Source organism: Pan troglodytes, chromosome 9, assembly GCF_028858775.2.
Source record: "Pan troglodytes isolate AG18354 chromosome 9, NHGRI_mPanTro3-v2.0_pri, whole genome shotgun sequence".
NCBI lineage: Eukaryota > Metazoa > Chordata > Mammalia > Primates > Hominidae > Pan > Pan troglodytes.
This window is the reverse complement of record NC_072407.2, coordinates 107,873,867-107,894,835: the sequence shown is the minus strand read 5'-3', so window position 1 is coordinate 107,894,835 and position 20,969 is coordinate 107,873,867. Positions and strand designations below refer to the sequence as shown.

At 34.5% G+C, this 20,969-nt stretch overlaps 1 protein-coding gene across 9 annotated transcripts in view; it reads right to left on the bottom strand.

The window, feature by feature from the left end:
- GRIA4 (glutamate ionotropic receptor AMPA type subunit 4) overlaps nt 1-20,969 on the bottom strand; it is a 374,575-nt gene that overhangs the window by 81,720 nt on the left and 271,886 nt on the right. For all 9 annotated transcript variants that reach the window (XM_016921906.4, XM_016921903.4, XM_016921901.4 and 6 more), the window contains exons 6-7: nt 13,051-13,104; nt 1,999-2,157 (exon numbers count right to left, since the gene is read on the bottom strand). In XM_016921906.4, the coding sequence (XP_016777395.1) occupies nt 1,999-2,157; nt 13,051-13,104 (213 nt within the window). The remainder of the gene's footprint in view (nt 1-1,998; nt 2,158-13,050; nt 13,105-20,969) is intronic.

The window sequence follows — 20,969 nt, the reverse complement described above, 5'->3', positions numbered from 1 at the left end:
CACATTGTCTGGAGCATCAGAAAGGAGGCAGAGGATCATGCACTTGGAAAGGCCTGACTGGCCTATAGAATGGAAAACCTTGATTCCAGGAGATTTTTTTAAAGCAAGGAAGTGACATGATCAGAAGTCATGCTTTTAATCTTGGTTGAAAAATTAAACACTTAGAGTACACTTTAATTATAATCAATCCACATTATTTGTGGACTCTAAATTTTCAAATTTTCCTCCTTGCTAATATTTATTTGTTACTCTTAAATCGATACTTGTGGCACTTTTGTGGTTATTTGTGGAACTGTATAGAGTGGTGAAAAATTTGAGTAACCCAACACACAAGGTCCCAGCTGTGGCTGAACAAGGAAACACTGTTTCCTTGTTTCTGCTCTCATACTGTAAACAAGTGTCCTTTTTGTGTTCTATTTAGTGCCATGTTTTCTGCAGTTTTGTGCTTTTTGCTGATGATTTCACTGTTTAACATGGCCCAAAAGCATAGTGTTGATGTGCTGTTTAGTGTTCGCAAGTGCAAGAAGGCTGTGATGTGCCTTATGGAGAAAATGCGCATGTTAAATAAGCTTCATTCGGGCATGAACCATGGTGCTGTTGGCCAGGAGTTCAATGTTCATGAACTAACCATACATTAAATAAGGTTTCTTTAAACACAAACACCCATAAAACAAGGTTATATACTGAATAGTTGACAAAAAGTTTGTAACCAGAGGCTAGCAGAACTTAACCCTATATTTCCCCTGGAGCAATGGTTCTATATTTACTTATTCAGTATTTAAAGAGACTTTATAGAACATAACTGCTGTGAATAATAAGAACTAATTGTACTGCATTTATTTATTAAATGGCTACTGAATGCCTAGCATCATGCCAAGAGTTGTGAAGGATGAGAGGATTATATAACAAAGAGGACAAAGCTATAGCATAGACAAGTCTAGTTGGATATAATCAAATAGGAGACATTAAAATAATTATATCCTGTGTATTCCATGAACCTGGTCCCTGACTCAAGGACAGCCAACTAACAAATCCATTTAATAATTTGCTTGTAATTTATCTGTAAAATCAAAGGATTGGACAATAGTGCTTGACACATAGTGGACATCCATTTAATGTTCTGTTTTGAAATTCTGTGATTTTATAAGGCAGTGAAGATGGTATGCTGAGCTGGCCAAATTCCAGCATTTCAGAGAAGAAATGGACATAGCCAATATGAAATATTATAATTAGAAAATAGAAGCAGAGCTGAGACCCTCTAGCCTTAGATCTTGTTTTTTCTAGGCTTGAGTTTCCAAATTATACATAAAACTTTTTACTGGAATACACTGTAAGTAATAGATTAGCAAATGATGATGATGGTGCCTTATTAGGTAGGGGCTCAAACCACTAAGTTGGAATTTAAGAAACATTATGCCATAATTTAACATGAGGTCTAAGAAAGCCATCTATCTGTTTAGTTTGATCAAATATGCTTATGATCAGAAATTTACCAGCTTTTTCTGATCAAATATTAATAGCATATGTTCACAATATCAGTCAGAAAACAATGAAAACAACCTGATTTTTCACTGTTAATTTGAAAGAGAACTTTTGCAGAAGCTTGTATATTTTACATTTCTGCTAAATACCTAATTTGCCTACTCATTTTAAATCACTTCATGAAGATTTCTGTGTGGGAGAAAAGTTACGGATGCTCTTTCACATTTGAAGTATTTAGTTAACAATTTAAAAAAATTTAATTCTGAAAGAAAATTCATATGTATAGTACTGTAATAATAATAGTAAACTGCTTGAGCTAATGTCTAGAAACTCTACTCTTAAATACAGAAATTTAGAAATTATTAAGAGCATGTGCAAGGCAGTTATAAGGACAAAATGCTTTTTTCGCATGCCATACTATGTTTGGCAAAATGTTAATGGAAAAACTGTATAATAAACTTTTCATCTTAAATTTTTAAACTATCAGTAATACAGTAGATAAAAATAAACAAATACCTTTGGAGGAGTCTCAGATCCTGGATACTCTCTCTGATCTAGTTTCTTCCAGCGATCCATTAGTTTGATTACCATAGGTGTATTAAAATCCACCAACTGGAATCCAGTAACATTGGCTCCACCATGTATAAACCTCTCAAGAGAAATATCCTTGAATCCCTATAAAAATTGATACAAAAGATTGTTAAATTTAGTTTATTATACATGGCAGCTCTTCAATAGTAACATAAATTAATAACCTATACATATTAAAAGATTTTTAATAAAGCAATGGCTAAAAATGTGGAAAATGATAATAAAAGATGTGGAAAGTCTAATTATGTCTATTTAGCTGTTAAATTCTTTAATTCAAAATCCAATACATGAGACAAAGATATGTTTTTATTTCAGTTCAAATCAAGTATTTCTTGAATGCCTCTGATTGCCTTTTATGAAGTATAAAGGGGGATACAGGAGATAAATATGATTGCATCAAAAAGTCTCCTATTTCTCACTAACTCATTCTATGAAACTAGTATCATACTGAAACCAACATTTGGCAAGGACACAATAAAAACGAAAACTACAAGCCAACATCCCTGATGAACACAGACGTAAAAATCTTCAGCAAAATACCAGCACCCCAAATCCAGCAGCACATCAAAAAGATAACTCACTGTGATCAAGTAGGTTTTATTCCAGGGATGCAAGGATGGTTTAACATATGCAAAGCAATAAATGTGATTCACCAAATAAAAAGAATTAAAAACAAAAACCTTACGATCCTCCCAACAGATACAGTAAAAAGCATTTGATAAAATGCAACATACTTTCATAATAAAAATCCTCAACAAACTAGGCATCAAAAGAACATATCTCAAACTAATTAAAGCCATCTATGACAAACCCACGGCAAACATCATACTGACTGGGCAGAAGCTTGAAGCATTATTCCTAATAACTGGAAAAAGACAAGGATGTCCACTCTCACCACTCGTATTTAACATAGTACCTCCAATCCTGGCCAGAACAATCAGAAAAGAGAAAAAAAGGCATTCAAATAGGAAAAAGAGGAAGTCAAATTATCTCTGTTCACTAATGACGTCATCCTACACCTAGAAAATCCTAAAGACTCCTCCAGAAGACTACTATGTCTGATAAACAATTGCAGTAAAATTTCAAGATACAAAATCAATGCCCCCAAATCAGGTGCATTTCTATAGCCAACAACACTGAAGCTGAGAACCAAATCAAGAACTCAATCTTATTTAAAATTGCCACACACACACATACAAAATATCCAGGAGTGCATTTAACCAAGAAGGTTAGAGACCTCTACAAGGAAAACTACCAAACACTGATGAAATAAATCATAGATGACACCTAAAAATGGAAAAACATCCCATGCTCATGGATGGGAAGAATAAATATCATTAAAATGATTACATTGCCCAAAACAATCTACAGATTCAATGCAATTCCTATCAAATTACCAACATTATTTCTTGCAGAACTAGAAAGAACAATTCTAATATTCATATGGAACTAATAAAAATAGCCAAAGCCACTTAAGCAAAATGAACAAAGCCAGAGGCATCACATTTTCTGACTTAAGACTATACTATAAGGCTATAGTAACCATAACAGCATGGTTTTGGTACAGAAATAGACACACAGATCAATGGAACACAATAATGAAACCAGAAATAAAGTCACATACCTACAACCAACTGATCTTTGACAATGTCAACAAAAATAAAGAAGGGGAAAGGATACTCTATTCAATAAATAATATTGGGGAAACTGGCTGGCCCTATGCAGAAGACTGAACTCCTACCTTTCACCATATACAAAAATTAAGATAGATTAAAAACTACATAAGATGTGAAAATACAAAAATCCTACAAGAAAACTTAAGAAAAACTCTTCTGGATATTGGCCTAGACAAAGAATTTATAACTAGGACCTCAAAAGCAAATGAAACAAAAACAAAAATAGACTCATGGGACTTAATTAAACTAAAGAGCTTCTGCACAGCAAAAGAAACAATCAACAGAGTAAATAGCCAGCCTACAGAATGAGAGAAAATATTTGCAAACTATGCATCTGACAAAGTACTAATATCTAGAATCTATAAGGAACTTAAATCAACAAATAAAAACCAAATAACCCCATTTAAAAAAGAGCAAAGGACATGAACAGATACTTCCCAAAAGACAACATACAAACAGCCAGCAAACATGTGAAAAAATGTTCAACATCACTAATCATCAGAGAAAAAATTAAAACCACAATGAGATGCCATCTCACACCAGTCAGAATGGCTATTATTTAAAACTCAAAAAATAGCAGATGTTGGTGAGGATGTGGAGAAAAGGGAAAAAATAAAAACTGCAACTGTTGGTGAGAATGTGAATTAGTCCAACCCCTATGGAAAACAGTATGGAGATTTCTCAAAGAACTAAAAATAGAACTACCATTTGACCTAGCAATCCCACCACTGGGTATATACCCAAAGGGAAGTAAATCATTTTGTCAAAAAGACATCAGCACTCATATGTTTATTGCAGCAGTATTCACAATAGCAAAGTCATGGAATCAGTCTAAGTGCCCCGAGAAATGGTAGTCCAAGAGAAGAGCGCAAGATAGGCCATTCATGGACTCCTGTGTGGTAGGAAAAAAGATGGTGTCCACCAGATGGAGCGAAGAAGCTGGGAAGTAAGGATACTGTCCCTTCTTGCCTAGAGGTAGTAATCAAGGATTCAAAAATTCTGGACAATTATTTATTCTCTCTCTCTCTCTCCCTCCCTCCCTCCCTCCCTCCATCCCTCTCATGTATCATATCTATTGTGTACACATTTTCTATTATTTATCTATACATGTATGTATGTCTGTATCTATATCTGTCCATTATCTATCATGTATCTATTATCTATCACCTATCTACCAATTATCTGTCTTTTATCTATCTTCCACCTATATATCTACCCATTTATCACCTTTGTTTTATACCTGGCTCCCTTTTATTGCCACTATTTTAGGTACCTTATAAAAATCCACACTCAATAAAAAGTGTAAAACAGATAATAGCAAGAAGAGAGCAAAAAGCCTATTAAGGAAGTGAATTAATAAAGCCATAGGTATTAGCTCAGAGAAAAGTAAATCACATACACACACACACACACACACACACACACACACACATGAGCTTGTAGCTTTTGTAATTGCTTTCTTTTTGTTTTCTCTTAGTATTTAGTAAAGGTTCTTTTGCAAATGTGAATATGCTTCAATTTGCTGAGGGAATGAAGGAGAGTGTTTTGTTTATTTTTTGGTGGGAATAAAATGTGTAGCAATAATCCTGCAGTTAGAGTAAGAAGTAATGAGGACTTGGAGTTGCTTGTCCTTCTGAATGCACCTTGGCTATGGTTTTGGGATCTTCAGATTATTTGTTTCTTTCCTTCCCTCTTCCCTCCTCCTCCTCCTCCTCCTCCTCCTCCTCCTCCTTTTTCTTTTATAGTGAAGTAGATTGTCTTCCTAACCAACATATGTGCATTGCTCTTTGGCTATCTACGAAAAAATATATCAGTCTACTGGCAACTGAGCAAAAATTGCTGTCAAGAGGCCCAGGTATACGAGCTAACAGCTATTATATGCTGAGCTTATTATATGCCAGGCATTGTGCTAAGCGTATTACACAGATTATTGATCTAGTTTAGTTTTCATAACAAGGTTATGAGATAGATCCTATTATTGGCCTTATCCTAAAGATATGAAAACAGGCTCGGGGGGGTGAAGAAAAGCTATTCAAAGCCATCCAGCAAATGTATGGTAGAGCTAAGATTCCAGCCATACAAACCACCTCTTGAGTTTGTCTTTTTCACCTTATACTCCTGCATATTCTTACACAGAGGTATTTTAAATTTTATTAATTATCATAGTATCTATAGGAAAGGCAGTGTAATACTGTTTCCCCTCGAAAAGCCCACACTTTGAATTCCACATCTGTTACTTTCTAACCTTATACCTTCCACATTCAAAATGAGAATGAGAATGCTACGGTATCCAGCACATCTGGTTTGAATTCAGTAAATGATCACTATTATCAATTAATTCACTCAACAGATATTTATTTCATGCCTATTATATGCCCACTAATTTGACAGCTCATCAGTAACATTCTCATTTTGTCGATAAAGAAACTAGACACCAGAAAGTAAACCTATGTTTCTGAAATGGGAAAAACACTGTCCATCAATCTCCAGCTAGTAAAATGTCAGTTGAACATTGGTTTGCTTCTATCAGAGTATACGGCAGACCCACAGGCAGGCAAATGATTCCAATGTTTTCTAAAAGCCACAGTAATTCAACCATTGCATTAGTTGCTAATTGATGACATTATTATTTTCTTTCAAACATGGATGAAATAGAAGGTCTGCCAAACCTTCTTTCATAGCGTTATCCACAGCTGCAGCATAAACAGGCAAAGCTGCAGCCTTCAGAAAAATCATCTGATGTAAAGTCTAGCTGATAAATAATAGTTCACATTTCTCGAGTCCATCCTGTTCTTATGCTGAAAGTAAAGGGAAAAATTGCCATGTCTGATTATAAACCATTGTCAGTTATGATTTCAATGAATGGTGGGTGGCTCAGTTAATTTCAGCTATGTCTGTTTTGAGTACAGGTGATATTTTTCATATAATTTCGTACATATTTTCTTACATATATTTTCTTTCATATATTTCTTTCATATATTTTCTTACAATTTCATATAGAAAATTGATAGGATCTAGACAGTGAAGCAGTTTTCTCAGAAACATTTATTTTGGTGGCCATTTTGATTTCAAATTTTATCCAAAGAATACAGTGGAGCTGAGAGTTCCTGGGCAACATTGTAATAAAATTATTCACTCCATAGTCAGGAAGAAATCAGTGGTTAAGTGACTTCAGTAAATAAAGTCTCTGAGGGCAGGGGGAGATCATGGGAAAGGCTTTCTCTTGTTAAAATGGGCCACTACTTTGCTTGAATTTCACAATGGTTAATTACCACTCTCTAGATTAACGTCCAACTTGGTTTTTCTTTAATTTCTATTTGTAGTTCATACATCTTTTGGGGGAAAATAAAATGTTTAAAATTATAGGTATCAGATATCCTGATGACTATTTATGTAAATTTACAGGTCTATCTTCACTGTTTAATAAACGCTTATTCTTTAAGTTCTACTTAATTCAGGTAACATTTCTGCTGTATTTTGCATTTCAGTTTCATAGGTTGACTAAATTATATTGAGATAGCTCTGGTGCAATTAATGGAAGGAACGTCAAATAGAATGGGGGAATTGCTCGCTTACCATGTTGTAAAAATTAGTTAAGAAATTGACTTAAAGTATGTACTTTTCATATGCATGTAGATAGATGGTAGAGTCAGACATGCTCAATGCAGAAAAGTTAAAAAACGGGAAGCACAAAAGTAAAACAATGTCGCCAAGTTGATGGAATCTTAACTAGGGTCACTGCACGTCAATAAAAATGTGCTAGACTGCAAATTTTGGGAAGCATGTCTACTCTCCATTCTGAAACTAACCAAACACCTAAATGTAAACAAGTCACTTTGCTCTCTGTATCCTAATGTTTAATTTCCTTTATGTTCTGAATGAGGCATGAGTGGTGTATGTGTGTGAGATGGTGGAGGATAGATAACAAATAGGTTCAGTTCATCTTTAATTATATATCCAGAACATTTTGTAATTTTGTATCTTTTTAATGATTGAGCCAGGTGTTCTCCTAGATGTAAATTAAATAATACTTTTTAAATAAAAAATCTAAATGAGAACAAGATTCTAAGAATTTGTTTTGGTAATGGGACAAATGTCAACTGTTCCTTTTTGCTATTGATGGCCATATTTAAATTATTTGACTGCTAGAGGAGTGAATATCAATACAGAGCAATGTGTTTAATATTAGGTCCCCCTGACGGGTGCTGTGGGAGATGATTAAGTAAGTGGTCACTTGGTGGCATTATTCCCTAAGTTATTTATTTATTTGTGTATTTATTCTTTGCAATCAGACAGGCCAGAGCTTCAAACTTTTCTTTGAGAATTCAGATCTGCGAGATCTTGGGTAAATTACACTGAACCTCATTTTTCTATCTATTAAAAATCTTTTTTAGATCCCTGAGGAATCGCCACACTGACTTCCACAATGGTTGAACTAGTTGACAGTCCCACCAACAGTGTAAAAGTGTTCCTATTTCTCCACATCCTCTCCAGCACCTGTTGTTTCCTGACTTTTTAATGATTGCCATTCTAACTGGTTTGAGATGGTATCTCATTGTGGTTTTGATTTGCATTTCTCTGATGGCCAGTGATGGTGAGCATTTTTTCATGTGTTTTTTGGCTGCATAAACTAGAAATACCATTTGACCCAGCCATCCCATTACTGGGTATATACCCAAAGGACTATAAATCATGCTGCTATAAAGACACATGCACACGTATGTTTATTGCGGCATTATTCACAATAGCGAAGACTTGGAACCAACCCAAATGTCCAACAATGATAGACTGGATTAAGAAAATGTGGCACATATACACCATGGAATACTATGCAGCCATAAAAAATGATGAGTTCATGTCCTTTGTAGGGACATGGATGAAATTGGAAACCATCATTCTCAGTAAACTATCGCAAGAACAAAAAACCAAACACCGCATATTCTCACTCATAGGTGGGAATTGAACAGTGAGATCACATGGACACAGGAAGGGGAACATCACACTCTGGGGACTGTTGTGGGGTGGGGGGAGGGGGGAGGGATAGCATTGGGAGATATACCTAATGCTAGATGATGAGTTAGTGGGTGCAGCACACCAGCATGGCACATGTATACATATGTAACAAACCTGCACAATGTGCACATGTACCCTAAAACTTAAAGTATAATAATAAAAAAAAATAATAATATAAATCTTTTTTAAGGCCAAATTAAAGCAATTATAATAACAAAAACAATTACAATAACATAAGCTGGGTGCTAGAGGATAAGCAGGAGTTCAGCAGATAAAGAATAGGGATAAGGACTCTTTTATAAGGTTAACAAAAGGGACATTGTTCCTGCCTTCAGTGAGCTTGCAGTGTTTTATTTGCAGTTGTGCCGTGGGATGTTGGACAGTACCTGTTACAGAGGGGTTATAAAATAATAATTTGATAAATGAAAAGACAAGAATAAGTTCTATACTATGAGTACACAGGGTAGTTTGAGAACCCAGAGGACGGACTATCAAAGTGGATATTTAGGGATAGCTTTCTAGAAGTGATTGTAACCACTGACTAGGATTGGGTGGGGTAAACACCTCCTGATAGAGATAACAGCCTAAACAAAGCTGGGAAGAGGAAAGCAGCATTAGGTGTCTGGGAATTAGTTTGGTCTGAAGAAGGGATAGTTGTGGGGTGGAGTGGGAAAAACTGTGGGGTCAAGTAGGGATAAAATCTTAAAGGGCTTTGTGCATTAAGTTCAAGAGTGCAAATCCTTTTTCCTAAAATATTTAAGTAGAGCACTGCTTAGGTTTTCAATGCTTACTCTGGAAGATGGTGGTAAAAATTGGGGCAATGATTCAGAGTTGGGACAATATGTCATTTGGAGAGACATCCAAACTCTGAGGAGAAGTGAGACACGTATTAGCAAGTAAGTCTGGAAAACCCATGGGGAATCAGGTCATGAAAAATCTGATGTCTTTTACTGTATTTGCAGCCTGGGGCCAATCAAAGATTTAAGCAAACGATATCATCATACTTGTCTTTAAAAAACAACTGGCAGCTAAATGAAAGAAGAACTAGGAAAGAGAAAGTCTAGGGGCAAATTAGGGAAGCAATTTTCTTACTTGAATCTCTAAGAAACAGACTAGGATAAACCAACTGACAGATAAGGTTTTCCTGCCTCTACTTCTCTGGGAAATTTTTGGAACAGAGCTTAACCTATTGCGATATCATACACTTTCACCAGTACCTCTAGATGATGGGTTTAATAAAACATACACGTACCTACATACAAATCCCATATAGGACATAGAAAAGAAAAAAAAATCGCAGCAATCTTTCATTTCTAGCAAGTTTTACTTACACTTAATGTGCAATTGTTAAATATAGTGGCAGAGATAATCAGAGAAATTTCAAGAATCAGGGAGGGGCATGCCCATTCAATTAGATATCAGGCATAGCTCATACTGTTCAGATGATGTTAGCTCCCTGTGGCCCCTCTTGGACCTTCTGCAGGTTCAGGCTTGAGTATTAAGGGAAAGGATTCCTACTTCTTTTGGCCTGGTTGGAGGTGAGATGCCAGTACACTGCAATAGCTCCAAAAGCTAAGATCAGAGGGGCATAGAATACATCAATGTATTCTCATTTTATCAGGATAGAATGATGAAGGAGATTGAATGGTTGTTAATTGAAGAAGAAAAGTTCAACTTGTAGTTAATGACATGACAATTTAAAATAATGCCAGAGAGCATTCATAACCTATTTGCATCCTTATTCACAAAGAAATTGCCTATTATTTTGTTTAATTACATGAAATCTGCTTTCTGTATTTCAGCCCAAAAATTTAAAGACCATTATGAAGCCAATATTTCAGTGACATTCCTTACTTTGTTTCTTGGTTTAAAAGATTATCATTTTTAAAGAATCTAAAGAACACCTATATTTAAACTCAGTTTCTCCAGGGAGTTAACCTTGTTTAAATAAGGGAGGTCCATGACTTTTACAAAAATGCATGTCTGTAAATTCATGACCCAATTTCATGCATCACATATTGATGTCTGCTAAATTTCATTGTTCTCTTTTTGGTAAATATGGGTTGGACTTCATACCTTCTGCTTTTATATTCTACATTGTGACTCCAGAATATTTTAAATATTCTGGAATATTTGTAAACATCCAATCACAAGTAAGAATTGTTATTGTAGAAATCAGTTTTTTACTAATACTGTTAAATCACCCTTGATGAGTTGGTTTAAGTATAGCAGTTCTCCATTAATTGTAAATTGTAATTGTAAATTATCAATGAAATGTTTTCTTGGTTTAATTTTTAGAATATTATTGCTAGCATATAGACATACAATAAACTGTTGTATATTCACCTTGCATTCTGCAACCCTGTGGAACTTACTAGTTCTACAAATATTTTTTGATTCCTTAGTATTTTTATATACATATAATCTTCTTTTTCAATCTGGATGCCTTTTATTGATTTTACCTAAATATCTGTAATAGAACCTTCAGTACAACGTTCAATAGAAGTGGTGAGAGAGGACACTCTTATCTTGTTCCTGATTTTAGGGGAAAATCATTCAGTCTTTCAACCTTGAGTATGATGTTGATGTAATTTTTCATTTTGATTCTGGATTGACTTCACACTTGAGAATCTTATGCACATAGCTATCAAAAATAGTTGTTGATTGGCTCAATAAAATAAAAACTACTCTAGTGTTATAAGTAATAGTCCTTTAGGGATAAATGAATAAGTCAATAGAATCCATATTAATACACTATATTATAATGTATGTCCATGGCAGCCACTGATCTAATCATGTGTTACAAAGATATCAACCACATATAATAAAACTTGCTGATTTTTAGTGAAAGTGATGGTTCTAGTCCCTACTGCAAACAAAAATGGTTTTCTACTTCATATACTGGAACGCTAGATAACTTAAATACACTGCCATCTCCTAGGGCTGTTTACGATATCCTTTGTAGTATTACAAATATTAATTCATTCCATCTTGTATTGATTTATTTATTTTAATTGCCAATGTCAGCAACTCATTTCTGGAATGATAATCTACATATAAGACATTGATTTTTTTCCCCTCAATTCTATTGTTTGTAAGAATAGATGACAAAACCTCCTATTTGCTATAAAAGTCATTAGAGTCTCATTGTACAATTTCACTGTACTTAGTTATCTCATAATCCTAAGTTTTTTCTCTTATAGTAATTAATACCAGAATATATTTGTCTTAAATTTTATATTTTTATAAAAAATAGTGAAACACTCTACTAAAACAGCCTACTAAAAAGCAATGAAAAAAGTCAAAATTTCTCAGTATTTTCATGATAATCCATTAAGTCGCAAGATTATACTTTATCTAAGAAACACAATATAATCATGGTTCACAGTATTTTGCTGTATTTTAATATCTCAGATCCACAACCAAACCCAGTTCACTAAAGACCGAAAATTCCTGTCTCAAAGTCTGACAGTCCGCTTGCCATACGGAAAGAATGGGTAGATCTGAATCTCTTTTGCATCCTTTAGTTTCTTTCCTGTTTCAAGCGCAAGATAGTCATTAAAAAAAAGTGTCATAAAAATAGAAAAAGGAGAAAACATCCTTAACTTCTCCAGTATAAATCACTTTGGGAATCAGGCCCTTAGGGCAAATGGTACTCTATAATAAAGCAAGAGAGGCTGGGCCGCTCCATACATAATCTACCCCCTACACTACGTGGTTAACAAGACATATTCAATGAGCCTTGCCAAGATATCTAAAAGGATTTCTCTCAGACCTTTAAGAATTTCATAAAAATATGTGTATCTTGTTTGTTAGCCATTTCTATATGATATGTGAAAAGTTGACATAATTTTTAAAAATTTGGATTACTCCCATTTAAAAGATTTGCTTATATAGCCATTATATACAGTTATTCTTAAAATTAGAGAACATAAGCTATTAGTTTAGATCATTCTTATAATATCCAAATATTGGCTATCTTTATCTATAAAGTAGCATTTATCATTTAGACAGAGAAAATTATTTAATTTGACAAGTGGTATTGTAGCAAAGTAACCATTATCATTTCTTTTAAAGGTCTCTTTAGCAGATACCAAGCTAATCTGCATAAAAATATATTGAATTCTACTGGTGAAATTTAATGATCATTGTAATAAAATATCATGTGTTATTAAAAGCTTAGTAAGTAATGTACTCTATTTATTGAAGCATTATTTTAAGGCACAGTTAAAATAATCTTGTGTGCTTGAGCAATTCTTATGAAAAGTAGAAAATAAGAAGTTCTTACCAAGTTTGCAATGATATAATGGTAGCCTTTAACATGCTTTCCAACACTTACAATCTGTGAAGATATAAGCAAATAAGAGAAAATCAATTTTAATTCACTGAAATATTATTTTAAAATTATTATCTATTTTAGCATAATTCCATGTAGAATCATGATGGGAAAATGATAGTTTTTTAAAAAATAAAAGTCACATATTATAGTTAGAAGAATTGATAAGCCATATTCAAAATAAGAGGTAAAAAGTACCACTTTTATTTAAATCACATTCTATCAACCTCGTTCAGAAAATTATTATAATCTCCTTAAAAAGAATGACAATGGTATGAACCAACATTTACATATATTTCTCATGAGAATACATCAACATAGAAACTTAAAATGATTTTCATCCGAAGAATTTAGATGTACTTCACTTATTGATAATTTATAAAAATGGAAGATAGGCTGCTTGGTGTCTTCATAGGGTAAGAATAGTCATCTATGAGTAGACTGAGTAGCAAGCAAGGTTTTTCTAAGGCACAATCTCTGTTTATAGACATCTCTAATATCAGAAAATATTTAGTGAATTCTCACCTGTATATGAATGCAGTAGTGTTTTCTTATAATTACAAAAAGAAAAAAAAAACATCAAAAAGCTTTTCTCTCTGTCGGATTCTTTTTTTTTTCTGAGAATGTTTTCAGAAATGTTTAGGAAATTAGAAACTCAAACATCTTTTTTTAAAAAAAATTCTAGAGATCTTTTCAAAGTTCAATTTTATTTTTGCATTAGAGATTACAACTCTCATTCTCTGAAAAACTGAAAATTCCTTCAACAAGAGAAAATCTAATTTCAGTTACTAATGAGCAGCTTTGTAACTTCACTGGTGTCGTCAATGATAACAGTGAAAGCCACAATTTTCAGGTACGTTCATTGTCAAAGACAAAAATTAAATTATTTTAAGCATTTTATTATCCCATAAAAATAATTCTGTGTACTTGAGTGACTTATGTATGAAATGTAGGAAAACCCTTTTAAAATCAGAATGTATGATGGACATAGAGAGTAGAAAAATGGTTATCAGAGGCAGGGAAGGGTAGTGGGGGTGGGAGGGAGGTGGGAATGGTTAATGGGTACAGAAAAAAATAGCTAGAAATAATGTATAAAACATACTATTTTATAGCACAACAGGGTGACTAAAGTCAATGATAACTTAATTGTACATTTTTAAAATAACTAAAAGTGTGTAATTGGATTGTTTATAACACAAATGCTTGAGGGGGTGGATACCCCATTCTCCATAATGTGATTATTACTTATTGCATGCCTGTATCAAAACATCTCATGGACCCCATAAATATATATACTACTATGTACCCACAACAATAAAAAAATAAATAAATAAATAAGATCAGAACATATGAATTGTGCTGGAAAAGAGTTTTGTATACATGGCTATTGGTGAAATAAAATTTCTGCTGATCTTATGTTTTTGTTTTGATTGCATTCAAGACCTTCTTTCTATTTTTAATGTTCTCCAGTTTCAGTACAAGTTGTTTAGATTTTTACTTTTTAATTTCTGTTCATATTGTTTAGGATTTGTTGTACTTCCTGACTATGAGGGCTGATTGCCCTTTAACAATCCTGGGAAATTCACTGCCAATATCTCTTAAAATAATCCTTCAAAGATGTTTTCTGTTTGCTTCTAATAGATACTGCAATATTGGTATCACTGGCCTGGGGCCACTTTTATGATAAGTTCTCAGCTTCTAGATTCCCAGACCACAGTATATGATGTAAATTCAAAATACAATCTGCCTCAAGAACAAGGCTGTGACGACAGATTCTCAAGGAAGATATTTTCCTCACCAAACTAAGCCTAGGCCAAGGCAGAAAACACTTAGTTGACTCTGTACAGGGGACAGAATTTTTTCAGCTATACCCTTTTATTGGGCTGTTGCCCTTCACTGGTCTGACTTTATGTATTGACTTGACTGAACCCAAAGCTTCTGTTCTTGGGAAAGCATTAAATGACCAATCAGCCTACCCAATCTGGCAATTTCCTTCATCACAGCTGCCTGTCATCTTGGCCCCTGAAGATTTTCTTTACTGTCTTGGAAGTTCAGCTATGCATTTATAATATTTTACATAACCTTCCTCCATGTTTTATATTGCCAGATTTATCTAGTCCACAATTTATCTAAAATAGAACTTACCTTGAGAATCTTACCATGAAGATGAGGACAAGCAACAAATAGATGGGATTGTGGAGAAAGCTCGGTTTATGAAATAGCTGAATTAGGTGTCATATTGGGCAATCTAGACTTGAGTGATTTAACATGGGTGGAGCAGGATGGAGCCATCTTATTTTCTGGGAATCTCCAGTCTAGCTTGTGCAAAAGGTAATTATCAGGAGGATGCTTGATGCCACTCAGCCACGAAATGGCATATTGGCATATTCTATTATGGAGTCTACTACAGATTCCTGCTATTTGGCTACAGCAGGGGTTGTTGCCACTCAGCAATCCGTTATTTATCTCTTGCTGATTCACTATACGTTCTTCTGGTGTGGCTATTTAAGCCATTTTGCACTCTCTCTAAGCCCCTGTCCCCACCCTGCCTCTTATTTCTTAACACTCTCAGCTTGTGATTTCTTTGTGACTGCAGTCAAAAATGTGTCAGTTTAATTTTAAAAATCCATTTTAAGTGGAAATACTTGTAAATGTTAAAAAGATGTGGAATCAGTAAAAATTCTGCACTGGGTGTCTCCATAAAGAACTCATTGTCCATTCAAGATTGTTTAGCAAAAAACTATAATAAATTAAAGCTTATATAACGCATTTTCAAAGAGTGAGGACTTATAATACCACAAAGAACTGAAAGGGACAAAATTCCTGGCGCAAAAGGTCTTGCAGAGCTCCATATGCATCAACATTCTGGTAACTGAGAGCTTGGGGAGCAGGGATCTGGAGATTTATTTACCTGGCTGGTGATGCTAGAGGCATCAGTATCTCTGCTGAGCCAGATCCTGGCTGGGAAAAAAACAAATGTACTGCACAAACGCTGTGAAGTTCTCATTGCCTTAGTTTCTTTGTGAAAAAATTCGATTTACAATCCATTGAGTGGTGTCCTGTAAATAGGGTGTTGTTTATTTTTAAATGATTGTGTAAAACTGACAGTGTCATCGTTGTGGTTTCACATGGCTTTCATCATCTCAACAAAAGTGAAGAGTATCTTCTGTAAAGAATAAACTTGAATGAGTTGACTGTGGGTGAAGACCAAACCTTGTATCTCCTATGTAATTGCTTTTTAAAAAATATATAAATAGGGAAAAGAAACAGTTTGAGTTGAAAGATAGGAATATAAAATGGAACTGTGTTCACACAAGTGTGGTTGGCTTAGTTGTCATGGGAAAACAATGCCCAGGGTGAGTACTTGGTTGCAAAATTAATTATGGCCTTTCCTAAAGACAGAAAAATATAGGGGAAGACAATCTGCATATTTTATATTTTTAAAAGAAATGGTGCTTCCTGACTTTTTAATGATCACCGTTCTAACTGGTGTGAGATGGTATCTCATTGTGGTTTTGATTTGCATTTCTCTGATGGCCAGTGATGATGAGCATTTTTTCATGTGTCTGTTGGCTGCATAAAGGTGCTGGAGAGGATGTGGAGAAATAGGAACACTTTTACACTGTTGGTGGGACTGTAAACTAGTTCAACCATTGTGGAAGACAGTGGGGCGATTCCTCAAGGATCTAGAACTAGAAATACCATTTGACCCAGCCATCCCATTACTGGGTATACACCCAAAGGATTATAAATCATGCTGCTATAAAGACACATGCACACGTATGTTTATTGCAGCACTATTCACAATAGCAAAGACTTGGAACCAACCCAAATGTCCATCAATGATAGATTGGATTAAGAAAATGTGGCACATACATACCATGGAATACTATGCAGCCATAAAAAAGGATGAGTTCATGTCCTTTGTAGGGACATGGATGAAGCTGGAAACCATCATTCTCAGCAAACTATCGCAAGGACAAAAAACCAAACACTGTATGTTCTGACTCATAGGTGGTAATTGAACAATGAGAACACTTGGACACAGGAAGGGGAACATCACATACCTGGGCCTGCCGTGGGGTGGGGGAGGGGGGAGGGATAGCATTAGGAGTTATACCTAATGTAAATGACAAGTTAATGGGTGCAGCACACCAACATGGCGCATGTATACATATGTAACAAACCTGCACGTTGTGCACATGTACCCTAGAACTTAAAGTATTAAAAAAAAAAAAAAGAAATGGTGCAACTAGACTAAAAATAATGATCGTCTGTTTAGAGTTCTGTAGAATAGCTTAGGAAGGATCAATTATACGCTCTCAACGATGATAATCCTTACCAAAATAACGTGTTTAAGAGAAGTGACTAATTGATTCTTGTCATTACTTTTTTTTCCCTGTGTGTGGGGTTTTGTTTGTTTTGTTTTTGTTTTTGTTTTTTAAGAAGCAGAGAGTTGTTTAGGAATATCCATGGTGCTGGTCAAATAATTAAATTCTATAATCAGGCAATCAGGCCTATGCATATTAATAAGGTGAATGCCAGGTACAAACGTTGTAATTTTTAACTGTTTTATTAACAAATTATGGCATAACCAATCTTCAAGAATGCAACTTCCAAATCCTTAGTCTTTGATGGAAGTTGGAGAAACTGAATTAGGACACTTTTCCATATTGACTTCACTTTTCAGTTCAATTTAGTTCAACAAATGCCAATGGAGTACTTCCTACCTATATGATTAAGGCTAAGAGATTTAAGGATTATAAAGATAAGTCTGTCAGTGCTGCTGTTATAAGGGTGTTTATTATCTCATAAGGGGAAGAGACACACAGAAATGACTAAAATACAGAGCAGAATAAGGGGAACGCAGTGGGTTTCAAGAAGTGATATCACTTGCTTAAGAGAACAAGGCAGACTTTTAAGAATGAATAGACACTAAATAAATATTGATTCAAGGAATGAATAAAGAAGTTAATCAGGATATAAATGTCAGAAACACTAATATATTAAGGTCAATTTGAGACTTGCAAATTAATGATAGTTTGGCCTTTAATCCACAATCAGATTTTACATTAATCCTTTATATATCAATAGTTTATAAAGTACTCAGGAGTCCTTCTATAAAAGTTGCTGTATATTATTTCTAACTATTACGACCAGGCTGTGATCATTCTATTGAACATGGTCTTCCAAACTAAAGACATGCAATGGCACACTAGAATAGAAATAACTGGTTTTTATCTTAATTTGATCTTATAAGTCAACTGGAAATTCCTCTCTCCGTTGTTTTCATGTTCCAGAGAATTCAGTGACATGGAGAAAATGGCACAACATATTCAGAGGTGTTAGGGCCATGATACTGATAACTTATTGTCATGAGGGCAGTCACTTTCACTAGTCCTCTTTTTCTATAGAAATTCCAGACTCCCAAATGTTCCCCAAATGTTGATTTTCAAAATGCTTTAAAATATTTTACTGCAGATAAAAACAAAAGCTTTAGTATCACTTCAGTTCCATCAAAAGAAAAATATAAGGCAAGGGTCTTTTGCAAACAAACAACAGACTTAAACTACAACCTTGTAAGATAACAGCAGGACTTCAGTTTCAGGGCTGTGATGTAAAATGGGGTGGGAAAAATAAAGTACTTCAGACCCCAAAAAACTAAGGCTGTTTTGTGTGAGATGAGATTTAGGAGGAGGCTAGGTAATGTAAATTCTTATCAGATATTTTAAAGGAAATGATATACCAATGCACGTACAAATTTGTGTGTAGGTCTGTGTGTGTATGTGTGTATGCAGGGGCGTGTGTGTGTGTGTGTGTGTGTGTTTATTTTCTTCTATACTTGGAGACATCAGAAATTATGGAAGTTTCTAATTAGGAAGAACTCTTTTTTGGAGGAAGGAGAGAGAAAGAAGAGTTTCCCATAAAGGGAATGGCTGCCTCTCAAAGTAGTGATCTCTCTGTCACTGGAAGTTCCTAGCAAAATCTGACTGACTTTCAGTGAAAGATGTTGGGATAAGGTGGTCCTTTGGGTGACAGAGTCCTGTAAAGCCATACAGTCTGATGTCTCTATGGTCACTCACCATAATAGACACTATCAATGTCTTGCCTCATCTGTTTCCTTGACATGTCAATGCATACTTGCTCACCTTCCAACTGCCAGCACCTGAATTTCCTTGCCTGTAGGTTTTCTGTGGTCTACAGAGCTGACATTGCCCTTGGAGAGGGAAGAGTTTAGAAGTGCCAGAGCATTAATGTCCTCCTTCCCAGCAGCCCACATACAATTACTGACAGGAGTTGGTACATAAGTACTCCAACTCCATTGCCCAACAAATGACATGATTCTTAAGTGTTTGTTCTACACTAGCCTCCTCCAGTAATTAGTTTACACTCATTCCAAATGGAATTAACCCCCTGTCACCCAGATGGCAATTTGCTTGATAAATGCATCTTTCATTGACTAAATTTCTCTACTCCCCTTCCAGCCTGTTCTTTACTTCCCAAACAAACTGTGTGCACATAAATCTTTGTTTTAAGGTCAGCCTCTGGGGGAAATCAACTATGACAGTCTCCAAGTAAACCATTGTAGTAGTAGAATTGATAATGTAAAAAAATACTTTTGTTGGCTAATGATCCCAAGCTTTTCATCTCTGTATCATACTATATTTATGTTATATTTAAATACTTACTCTCTAGGTATTATTAAAAACTCAGGTTGCATAAGATACCATACCTCTATTTGGATATCTAAACTGTTGAAAAAGGTTTACTTTCTCACATAGGCTAATAGGAATGACTCAGTGTCTTTATTTAGTAAATTATTTCTATTTCTAACAAAATTTTCACCTTCAAAATGTCTTCACTTGTGAATATCCATTCTTAGTACCGGTTTTTTATTATTTCTTTTTCTGACTTTATTCCAAATGTTAAAAAAAATGACCTTCAGTTCCATCCTTTCAGGTCACAGATTTTAGATCACTTTATATGCATCTCTCCCCAATTTTATTGATTAGCAAACTGAGTGCCCTACAAGAGATATGGTTTGGATAGGGTCCTAGAACTATAGAGTGAAAAGCAAGTGCTGAAATTCAGCTATTTGATTCCTTGTCCTGTGTTCGTTCCATGCCACCCCTTTATCCCACCATGGAACTGCCAATGGCTATTAAAAAGCACTTGTAGAGTATATCCTTCTCTCTGCCTATCATGGTGGCTCTAAAATTCTACATCTACAAGCCTTGGATAATAAGATTCTCATCATCTCAACTATGAACAATTCTTAGCACAGCTCCATTTTGATTTAATAGCATTTTAATTTAGTGATTTAAAATATTTGCCAAGAGGTGAAAATGATTGTATGGCATTTGTGATTATGAATTTGAAGCACATGTAACAGCTTGAAAGAACCGTTAGAAGCAAGCTCTTTTTAAATTAAACAGACATTTGTAAGAAACAATATAAATATAGTTCTAATAAGATGTAGAATTATTAGAAGGGGTGGAAGGGGTAATTCCTTCCTTTCATAAACAATTACATTAAATAAATATAGTCATTAAGTGATGAAGCTGGAACTCCAGCTGGGTCTTTTGACTATAGTTTCCATACTGTTTTCACTACACCCTGTTCCCTTCTTTAGACCACAGGAATTCAGACTTATTTTTGGCCAATATTAATATATCTTTCATAAGAGAAAAATGAATAAAATATATACCTGTGAGAATAACATTGTCTATCATATTAGATAATTGATGAATACCAAACCTATTTATGAGAAATCCAAGCTTTCTCATAATGAAACAAAGACACAATTCTTTCCTTACAAATAATCTCTTGTCTGAACATATTGCTGATTTGAATAACAGTATATATACAAA